At 45.5% G+C, this 11441-nt stretch overlaps 1 protein-coding gene across 1 annotated transcript; it reads right to left on the bottom strand.

Moving 5' to 3' along the window:
* Positions 1-9660: 9660 nt before the first annotated feature.
* Positions 9661-11082, bottom strand: LOC119457104 (uncharacterized). Its single transcript, XM_037718930.1, has 2 exons — positions 10648-11082; positions 9661-9834 (listed from the first exon to the last, which is right to left on the bottom strand). The coding sequence occupies exons 1-2, from the start codon at positions 11080-11082 to the stop codon at positions 9661-9663; spliced, it is 609 nt and encodes a 202-aa protein (XP_037574858.1).
* Positions 11083-11441: the final 359 nt, after the last annotated feature.

Below are 11441 nucleotides of genomic sequence, written 5' to 3'. Positions count from 1 at the left end.
TAATACAACGCGCAAGACAAAGCACGTAACTGAATCGTCACCGAGTCAAATCAGCGCGTACAGCGCGTCGTAATTGCAGCCTCCGCGATCAACTTCAGAAACATTTTCAGAGCTAATTGCGGAGGCCACGCTCCGCTGTGCTGAGTACGGTGAACGCCACCTAGGTGGCGTTGGTAGTGCTTCTTGATGCCAGCGTCCCTTCGAATGCTGGCATCGAGGCGTCGTAGTATAGTGCCTAGAATATACTTACTAGTGTGTCGACTGCCGGGCGTTTCCAATGGGAGACGCTGGCACCGCCGGTGATGCCTTCCGCCGGAGGCCACCAGACAGCGACTCTCTTCGGGACTGTGCTAACCGAGCGGCGCATCACGCGTCGCTTGCGCTTCGGATGCACTTCGGATGCGCGTTCGTAAGCGCAGTCGGTTGCGGCGCGTTGTAGCTTTCGAGCAAGTAGCATGTGGTGCCTCCGCATGTCATTGCTGGGTTTCTTTTCTGTGCGCGTGGTTCGCACTTGTGTCTGTTCACGGACGGAACCGAGATGTCGTCGCAGAAAACGAGGCATAAATACAGCACCTGTTTTGTCCCATATTGTACAACTGGATACCGCTCAAACAACGAGCAAGTCTCATTATTCAGCGCGCCTGCTGGCCCAGAACGTTTTGCCGAGTGGGAGAAGAATATAAGAGGGCAGATCGAAGGCTATAGCTCTAGTGGCTGTCGCTTGTGAGAAACACTTTAATAATTGCTACATTGAACGCTCGTTTAAAATTAGTCGACGGTGTTTCGCCCATGAAAATGTGCCCTGTTTAATTACTGTCATTTGTGGTAATTAATTTATTTATGGTAATTAGATACAACTTGGTGTGAATTTACCATTTGTGGACATGTCTCGCATATAATAGTTTACTGTGGAAAAAAGTTACACTTCTTCGGAAAGCACGTATTTATTTATTGGTATTTTTCGCAGAAACGCCCGGTATCGTGTAGCGTTATAATGATAACTGTGCGTACGATCGTTTGTAAGCGCAATGAAATCATATTCTTTCGATTACACTTTGCACCTCAACCGCAGAACGAAACGGGCTGAGACAGCCCATTGCGTCTGTCGCACACGCACGCGTTGGCTAGAGACGCCGCTCGGCATAGCACGGTCCGTACGGCTATCGCCGTCTGGTGGCCGCCAGTGGAAGGCATCATTCTCCGTGCCACCGGAAAGCCCGCGGTCGGCACACTAGTAAGTATATTCTAGGCACTATAGTCGTAGTGCTGAGACCACCGAAGCGTTCACTGTCGGTGCGCGTTAGTGTCATAATGCAGTACTTCTCTTTTCTGCTCGTAGGCGGCGGCACCGCCCCGAGCAAGAGCGCGGGTACACGGAGGAGTGTTAGATATATAAGGCGCGTCTGTGTAGCTCTCTGCAAATGCGTTTGTGGCGCAATGGGTTAAACGCTCGGCGATCTATCGTCGCGGACCGAGAGGTCGTGGGTTCGATTTCCAAATTTTCCATGTTTGTGGAACTTTTTCTTCTGGTTTCTTTCTTTGTATTATGTTCGTGTACATTGTAAGCTGACGTATTTCCGTGACGGAAATACGTCAGTGAAGTCTTGGTGGACCCCGGCATAAAACACTTTCGTGTTAAAAACGCCAGGCTAAAAATTGAATACAAACAGCACATCTCCTTTGAAATCAGGCATACAGCATACAGCTCAGCACTAGTTTTCAAAAGAAAAACCACAAAACACGCATCAAAAGCACGTGATGGATGATAAGGCGCGTGTGAACAGTAGGAACACCCTCCGACGCGTTCCGGTAAAGATTAGGTTTGCAGCTGCTTCGAAAGGGGTTGACGCCATTCAAAACCATCGTGAAACCAGTGTCTCTGGTTTCACTCTTTGTAGAGCCACGTGTGTTAATTCAAGTGACGTCACAATGGGTAATCGTTGTGGGTGTCGTTTACAGCGTTCCTTCTCCCGCGTGTGTTTCCCGGTAAAGATTACGGCTGCGTAAGCTACTCCGAGTGGAAAAGTACCCAACAGCATAGAAATCACGTAGTGACGTCACCACGGTCTAGGAACTCATTCAATTCATTCCAGGCTACCATGGGTAGACCACGGAAAGTAAAGACACCAGAAGAATAGTGTGAATATATAATGTCGTTGTGAAGTAATAAAGGGTGTGGTTAAGTACATTTCACTTGTCTCTGGTTTCACTCTTTGTAGAGCCACGTGTGTTAATTCAAGTGACGTCACAATGGGTAATCGTTGTGGGTGTCGTTTACAGCTTCGCTGTCCAACCACCTTCACAGCGTAGATTAGAGCCACAGTTTGTTTAGATAACCTTCTGTCATACGTAAATGAAAACGGCTATCTGCTTACACTGGGCGGGGACTTCAACATTGACATGATGACTAATTCAGCACCTACTGTGCAGTTTGCATCTATCCTAGAGTGAAATGACTTCTGCAGCATCATCAGTTCACCGACGCGTGTAACCGTCACTACATCATCATTACTAGACACTTTCATAATAAACTAGACTATCGATAGCACGACATCGGGAGTCATAAGCTGTGATATCAGCGATCATATGCCTATACAGGGTGTCCCAGATATCACTCAGCACGATTAAAAAAAAGAGGAACGGCGTTACGCGACGCTAACCTAGTGCGTATTGTTTCCAGTACAGTGCAGTAGCCGCCAGTATTTTTTTCGTTACTGAGATTTAATCAATTAATTGTAATTAAATAACTAACTCCTTGTTATGTCTGTTCCATCGGTATGTTCACAATTATACGTCACACTTTCTGCCACTTCACACACCTGAACGCACGTCAAGCCGCCTTCATAGCAAATTTAGCTTCAAGCGCGTTTTTGGCAAAACTAAAGCGTTTAATTCATCTGCTTTTCCACGTGCCATCACCCTGTGGAATAGCCTTCCCGATGATATCGCTATGTTATCTAACCGGGATGCTTTTCGTGAAACATTACACGCTCTGTATGACTAATTACTGTATAATTATGTGTCACTGTTGCACTGTTAGTGTTTCTATTATTCTCGCACTGCGGGACCTCTTTTTAAGTGTCTTGGCAGGATTTTATATTAGTTCTACTTGTATTCGTTTGTTCATTGCTTTCACACCTGATATGTACTTATGTTATTTGTTTTACTGCTTTTTCCTTTCATTGTATTTTCTGATTGTAACCCCCCTTACTCAATCTCCTTTAATGGACCTGTAAGGTGCGATAAATAAATAAATAAATAAATAAATAAATAAATAAATAAATAAATAAATAAATAAATAAATAAATAAATAAATAAATAAATAAATAAATAAATAAATAAATAAATAAATACTGTCCTAGTTACCAAAGTGTCAATGAGAAAGTTGTAGAGCAACATGAAAAACTCCCGATACAGCTTTCTGTTGCTCAATACGCGCTACATAAATATGTTTTTCCGAGTGTGAAAGAAGCACGCGAATACACGCAGAATTGCCGCACGACTGGCCGCTCGAGGCACTTTGCGTGTATTCGCGGGCTTCTTTCATGCTCGGAAAAACACTTTTATGTAGCGCGTATTGAGCAACAGAAAGCTGTATCGGGAGTTTTTCATGTTGCTCTACAACTTTCTCATTGACACTTTGATAATTAGGACAGTACTTCTCGTCTTAGATAATTAATTACAATTAATTAATTGAATCTCAGTAACTAAAAAAATACTGGTGGCTACTCCACTGTACTGGAAAGAATACGCACTAGGTTGGCTTCGCGTAACGCCGTTCCTCTTTTTTTTTAATCGTGCTGCGTGATAGCTGGGACACCCTGTATATCTTTTTCTAGAACATAAAAGAACCGTTAAAAGTGCATGCACTGCAAAGACAACGTAAGGCAAGATATCGGCTCAAACGCTAGATAAATTCAAAGAAGCCGTGCGCTAAATATACTGGAGCGACATTTTCACCATTGAAGATGCCAATGAGTCATATGATAAGTTTATGAGCAAGCTCAAACGCTGTACTTCAAATCATTTCCGCTTGAAAACTATTGGAGTCGACGAAAGTCGCACAAGCCGTGGATTTCGAAAAAACTCATAAGGCAAATCAACCAAAAAAAATAAGCTTTATCAGTATTTCGAGTCCAAGGACTTGTCAAAGTGGAAAGGATATAAACAATTTAGGAATAAATTGAACAAAGAAAACGAAAAGACGAAAAATGTCTACTACAGTCGTATATTTAACAATGATTGTATGCGTAGAAGTGACAAAGTATAGAAAAAAATAAACGAAACACTAAATCGGAAGCTAGTCGATACACGAACAGATACGTTGAACATTGATAGCACTTTTGTAGGTGGTACAGAACTTGCGAACCATTTTAACAATTTCTTTGTCAAAGTACGATGCGTAGATCACGACATTCAAGATACAATGCATGCAGCTTCATTAAGAGAATCTTTATTCCTAAAGCCTACTAGGCATCCCTGAGGTGATTGCAACATTTTCATCCTTGAAAAATAGCCACCGCCGAGACGCAGATGATTTAGAAATTAGGCCAATTAAATATCATAGACTTACTTGCACCTGCAGTAATGCACATTTTTAATATTTCCCTGTCAACTGGAGTTTTCCCGCGCAGTATGCAGGTAGCGAGAGTAATAGTTATTCACAAAGGAGGTGATAAAAATAATATTGGCAATAATCGACCAGTTTCTATACTTCCTGTGCTATCGAAGGGCCTCGAAAAAAATTGTTAACTTTAGTATTGATAATTTTTCGCGAAAACATAGCTTGCTAACAGAATTTCAACACAGGTTAAAAAAAATCGGTCTACGGAAACTGCTTTAAGTATACAGAAGGACCTTATTCTAGAGAACATTGAAAAAAAGCTTCTGACTTTAGGGTTATGCTAAGACTTCAGCAAAGCATTTGATAGAGTCAACCATAAATTGCTGCTGATAAAGCTGGGGAAAATACGGCTTCCGAGCAATAACACTTTAACTTATCCGATCTTATTTAGAAAGCCGACTTCAGTTTATTGAAATTAATGAGAACAGATCGCAGATAAAACCTTTGACAGCGGGTGTGCCTCAAGGTAGCATCCTTGGCCCGATACTTTTCCTGTATTACATTAATTACATTGCACAAGTAAGTGACATGTGGAAATTTGTCGCGTATGCAGATGACTGCTCTGTTTTCTTTACAGGTAAATATTTAAAAGAAATAACGCCCATAGCAAGCTCCGTTTGTTATAAACTTCGAGCATGGTCTAGGGCAAACAGCCTCATCCTCAATGAACCCAAAACAAAATGCATTATTGTTCATGTTTCGGGAAGTTCTACTCCATTGCCAGATAGTATTGTTTTGGGTCCGTATGAAATTAACATTACGCCATCCATAAAAACCCTAGGCGTAATATTCAGAGCACAGATGTCCTGGAATGAACATGTTAGTCATGTTTGCTCAAAGGTACGAAAAGTTGTTGGTGTGTTAAATCGGAATCGGAGTGCATTACATTTGAAAGTTAAGCGTTTCATTTATCATGCTCTTTTCCATTCACACCTCAGTTACTGTTCACTGATATGGGGTAACACTACCGCGCAATATATTCAAATGCTGGAAATACTTCAAAAGGAAGCGGTTCGGGCGATAGCGAACGTTTTTTTTTTTTTTTCGAACACGCGCAAGAGCTTTTCAAACAAAACAGAGTAATCAGAGCTGGTGACACATATAAGTTTAAAACACTACTAAGCTGTAGAAATGATATGCTAGGAAAACTCGATTCATTCCTAACCCTGGCAACTTGACAAGAAAATAGAAGTACATATTCAAATCGTCGCCAGGCACCATGACAGATCCCTTTCTCGTGTACTAACGATGGCTGTCAACGCCTCAAACCATACACTCCTTGCCTGCTTAACAATTTCAACCAACAAAATGTTGTTGTGTTATCTCTAAACAAAACTAAGGAGGAGGAGGAGGAGAAAACTTTATTTGATGTTTTGAAACATCAAATAAAGTTTTCTCCTCCTCCTCCTTAGTTTTGTTTAGAGATAACACAACAAAACTAAAATATTGGATTTTTTCTTATAGATGTGTATTGTTAAATGCTCTAACAGTTCCGCAGAACTTATGACGTACTCTCGTTGTGTTTATACGGTACGTTCACGCTTGTAACTATGATCCCTAGAGTCCAGGTTTCCGCTGCAGCGATTGTGCCCGGGCCACGCGGCATGACTTGCTTTGTGAACTCGATGCTGCAAAGCAGGGGCGTAGCCAGGGGGGGGGGGGGTTGGGGGGGTTCAAACCCCCCCCGAAATTTTTCCTGCACCCCCCCCCCCCCCCACCTACCCACCCTTTTTTCTCGTCGCTTCGCGCTGACATAATTCATGAAACCGGTGCTACTATCACAATTCATTCCTGGGTGCTTCCGTTTGGGTTGGTAATTTACAGCGAATCATGTCTGCATATGGAAAAAACTGTCACGGTGTTTGTCAAGGCTTTGACACTCAGTGAAGATTTGGGCGAGAATGTGGCGGCCGCATTCTAAAGCAACAAATGCGCAACAAATGAAGCAACAAATGCGGCAGCCGCATTTTAGATGATGGCGAAAACGCTCGAGGCCCGTTTACTTAGATTTAGGTGCACGTTAAAGACCCCAGGTGATCGAAATCTCCGGTATGCATTTCCGCCGCTTGCCTTCAGGTGCCGGTTAGGCCGCGCTCGCGCAGGATTAAGGCTATGTTCACACTTGGTCTCGAAGCTGTCGCAAGCGGCAAAATCTTGCAAAAATCCGCCCGCCTAGGCGGAAAAACAGGCTGCGAACCAAATTGGTCTCGGGCCGATTTTTTCGCCATGGCGAGGCGGAAAGTCGTTCTGTTTCACTGGAAGCTACACTAGCATGTAAACAACCGGTCGTAAAATTGAACATGGCACCAAAAGTGTAGGCTGTAATGCTGATCGACGCGATCAAGAACTAGCCCTTGCTCTACGACAAGAGTGGCGCTAAAACGTACTGTCAGCAATACTCGCGATAGTATTCAACGTCGCGCAACCGGAGGTGCAGCAACGAAGCCTTGGGGTGACCCAACTTCTCGCGCTTTTGCAAAGCCAGGCGAACCCACCACCCCAGTTTCCGAGGTGTCCGCGTCTTCCGTTTATTCATTGTCCATTTCTAGAAAACAAGTAGGTAGAAGTATAAAAGCCATTTCTTCTCTCACTTCCATGGCAGACAATAGTTTGGCAGATTCCTCGTTGGCGCTCCATAATTCTCCTCACACGTGTAAGGTATGTTGCAGAAGTCGCGAGGTGCTTTTCTCGTCCCGACAATAGATTGAGAGCGTAGGTCTCACGTAGGACGCGCATGCTTTGGCGAGCCCCAACACAAGGGTCAGCCCGGGTTTTACCTGTGGTGTTCCTGTTGCCCCTTTGGTGTCCTGGAGGCGCCGACAATACGAAATGATGAAATGTTATTACGACTTGTAAATAAAAGCTATTAAAGAAATATTATCACGCCTAGGCACCAACCTGTGACTCAGCGCTACCGCGCCCGTGTGAGGAGAATTACGGAACGCCAACGAGGAATTTAGCGAAGGTCGCAGATGACACGCGAAGTTGCGTAAAATGATCACTTTTGATGACGGTACGTGGGTCAATGAATGAACATACCGCTCGAAATAATGCGATAATGAGCGCCACCACGCCGACAAACGTACGCAGACTAGATGGATCTGGACGAAAATGGCAGCGGCGGCTGCGGCGGTAGCAAAACAATTGTGAACAACTTGGACAGGCGCGGAAAAAATTTTCCGCCCGCTTTGGCCTTTCCGCCCGCTTGCCGCTTCCCAAGTGTGAACGTAGGCTTAGTCTGCACGAGAAGCGTCTCTTGTTTGCGATTGCGCCCCTACGGAAGGCTGGTAATTACTGTTGTGTTGTTGAATCCCAAACCAGCAATTAGGGAAGGCTGGTAGTTGCTGTTTTGTTGTGGAATCGCAAACCAGCAAAGTACACACGAAGGGGTTGATGACAGCCGTGAAATTCCACCGACTCGCAACAGAATGCACGAAACAGACAGCCGACAAGCATGAATTACTGCTGTGCGCAGTACAGCGTGAGTAAATTCTTGTTGCAGGCGCTGACAGTTCTCATCGGAGTTCACGCGTCCTGAGAAATTGATTATGTGCACTATCCACTGAACAAGACCGGAGTTCATTTCTGCATCACTAGCACACCAATCAGTCGAGATTCTGTGAGGTACAAGGCCGCTTCCTGTTTGCACCGGCATAAGTGAAGCAGAAATGAGTTGCACGCACTACTTAAAATGCGTACACATGCCATATCTATGCTATGCGGTGAAATATTCTGTACAGTTCTGAATCTGTTAACGTAAAGGCAATGACGACTGCACGCTCGCACACAGCGGAAGACACAGCAGCCCATGCACTTGCCGCAGGAAATGCAACCCTCTCGTATGAGGGAGCAGGGCGACGAAACCTTCGGAAAAAAAATCGTTACGCGTTTTTGCGCGTATTTAAGTTTTCTAGCGCAAAGACGCAGCGAACAAGCTATTGCTATGGGAGTAGGTATATATATATATAGCCTGGTCACACGTGCATTTTCACGCGTATAGCCGTCCTTGACTTGTGAAACGCACTTCGCCCCGACGAGGACGACGCCATCTATGCTTAACGGAAATTAAAAATTAAGGATGTCTTCTCCGATCGCACGGGTCGTCTCAATGATGCGTTTTCGAAGACTGGTCCATTCAGTGGCGCGATGAGAGACCGTTGCTCCAAACCCCCACTGTACCTGTCGTACGTAATGTATTTACTGAGGTTACTTTACTTTTTACTTCATTTCTTCACAAGCACACGCACACGCGAGGGGGGGGGGGGGGGGGGGGCGGTCCCATGTCTTTGATATACATGTATAGAGTCTGCTTAAACTCCTAATATTTATTATCGATCACGTGACGTAGAGGAAAGCAAAAGCTTGCCCCCCCCCCGGTCGGGCCGGTGAACCCCCCCCGAAAAAAATTTCTGGCTACGCCCCTGCTGCAAGGGCGTCTTCGCGCTTCTAAACTTCGAGGATGAGATGATGCCCTGGGCTACGTTGCCGAGGTGTCTGACGCGAAAGCAGCAGCCTTATATGCTGATTTTCTTTTTCTATTTTTTTTTTCACATAGCTGCACATATATACTTGCAAGTATGTGAAGTAAGTTCTAAACAAAGAACGTTTCCTGATTGTAACTTGTGTTTATTGTACATCTCTGTGAAATTTGTTATATATATATATATATATATATATATATATATATATATATTGCTTTTGCAGTCTTATGACATATGCCATTGACTCTGTGTCAAATAATACTATGCAAGATAACAGATGGGGAGTTCTTTTACACAACTGTATTATAACTATAGTTTCTATGTAATAACATGAAAGTAGCTACATGTACTTGTGTTTAAAATACTCTTATATTCACACTTTATGCGTGATTGTATTGATACACAAGCCGCTACCGTGCCTGTCTGGGAGACCGGAGCTTTGTCAAGCCGAAGAAATTTCGGCTTTTCTTTCGGCTCTCCCTCCTTGTGTATCGAGTGGTGAAAATGATTGGCCCAAGGCTCACATCGCTGAGAAAAGGTAAGAAGCTTGCCTGTTCACCACCAGCCGCCCTTTCCTGACTTGAGTGGCCCCCCGAATCCCGCCGAGCTGGGCAGGCCGAAAGGGGCCGCGAAGGGTCCCGCCCCAAAAGTGGGTCCCTGCAAAGGGCCTCCCTGTGCCGGCCCGTTGAAGCCAGTCGGGTGGTGTGTGGTTGTTCCCAAGTGCTTGACCTGAAGAAGCAGGTAAACTGTTTGTGACACCAACTCTGCGTACTTCAGAGAAACCGAAAACAGATAAAGGACGAGCAGGAGAGAGACAGTACTCTAGCGCCCATTCATAAGTGTGCGGCTTTCAGTTTTACTCTAAATGCGTTGGTTGCAATATTATTTAGCTTTTTTCGCTCTAAAAGCTTTTGTGGTAGCTTGGGTTCAGTGATTTTTACATTACGGGCTGCGAAAGTGCTTCAAGGAGTCTCCCTGTAGTTAGGACTTGAAATGACTTAAGTACACCGTGTTCATTTCTACTACACACACACAAAAAAAGGAAGGCTAGCAGTTTGCAAATCTGAAATCACGCGTCAGCATCACTGCAGAACTGGCAGCACTGTGGACGCATTTCGCTGTGATACGCATTTACCCAACCATCACTGGCTTTACTCGGCACGTATTCTTACATAAATGTAGACTGTCTGCACTTGGCACTTACGATTGCGATTGTGTTTTATTCTTATCCGCGTTGCCATTACGCATGAGGAGCCAGGCCATAGCAGCTGCCTGCGCAATGCAATAGGGCAAGCCGACGGGTAGCGCGACTGGCACTCTCTAAAGGCAGTGTGGCACAGAGTGCGCTAACGTCGAGGGAGCTTTAATGTAAAACTGCATTTCTTGTATTTTCAGAACAGAAATTAATAGAGGAACCTTGCATCAGCGACAGGCACTGTCATGTGTCCTTTGAATAGTTAGTGAAGCACTGCACTTCTATGGCGTGTTCAACGTCAGTTACACTAAAAGGTCGGTGCAATGGCCCTAAGAAGTTAACCTTACCTTGACGAGAATGACCTTGGTCTGACCTCCGGGGATGAATGTGGATTGCACCGCTGGTGGCCTCGATAAAGTCAGTGGAGCAGGCAGGGCAGCTCCTGGACCGAAGCCGGACACAGACGTAGGACCAGGAGCGAACGCTAAGCTTGGGCCAAAGCCACCTCCTACAGCGGGACCCACTCCAAAGCCTCCTGGGCCGGACGCGAATAAGGGACCAGCAGGTGCGAAGCCGCCTCCTCCGCTGTGGAAATCACCGCGGAAGCCCGAGTAGCCACCACCGAAGCTGCCCTTGAAGCCGCCTGGAGCTCCAACGAGGGGGCCGGGGCCACCGCCTAAGAAGGGCCTTCCCGCAGGTCCGCCTTTCAGCAGGTGGCAGTGTAAGGTCGCAGAGGCGCTGGTGGTCACGGCAAGCAGAAGCTGCAGTAACAGAGCTCGCATCACAATCAGGCATCACACGTAAGCTGTTAGGCAAGTCGTGGTGCTCGCAGATGATGTCACAAATGGCTTCTCGATCATTTTCGACACACGGCCTAGCACGTATCGTCGCATTTCTTAGCTGATGCTACTCGGTGTACTGGAATTCATTATATCGGAACAAGTTCTACGCTATAGCTGTTATGCAGCCATGCTAGCTCTGCTTTTGCGGCATTGTTCAGGTGCTGCATAAGTTCCGCTGCTATTACGGCAACCAGTTACCACCGCAGTCTGCCAGAGCCACGGCCTTCGAGATGACATCGAGTCGTGCGTTGACGTTTCACCAGATCGACGCGATCCTGGAGGACAAGTCATAGTGTTAC

This window comes from Dermacentor silvarum, chromosome 6 (assembly GCF_013339745.2).
Source record: "Dermacentor silvarum isolate Dsil-2018 chromosome 6, BIME_Dsil_1.4, whole genome shotgun sequence".
NCBI classification, from domain to species: domain Eukaryota; kingdom Metazoa; phylum Arthropoda; class Arachnida; order Ixodida; family Ixodidae; genus Dermacentor; species Dermacentor silvarum.
Note: the sequence above shows the minus strand (reverse complement) of the source record. Positions and strands in the feature narration are given on the sequence as shown.

Excerpts from the sequence above, each read along its gene's own strand:
- LOC119457104 (XM_037718930.1), bottom strand. The coding sequence starts at position 11,082 with ATGCGAGCTCTGTTACTGCAGCTTCTGCTTGCCGTGACCACCAGCGCC. Across the intron at positions 9,835-10,647 it reads CCAAGGTCATTCTCGTCAAG|GTCAAGCACTTGGGAACAAC; the intron begins GTAAGGTTAACT and ends CTGCTTCTTCAG.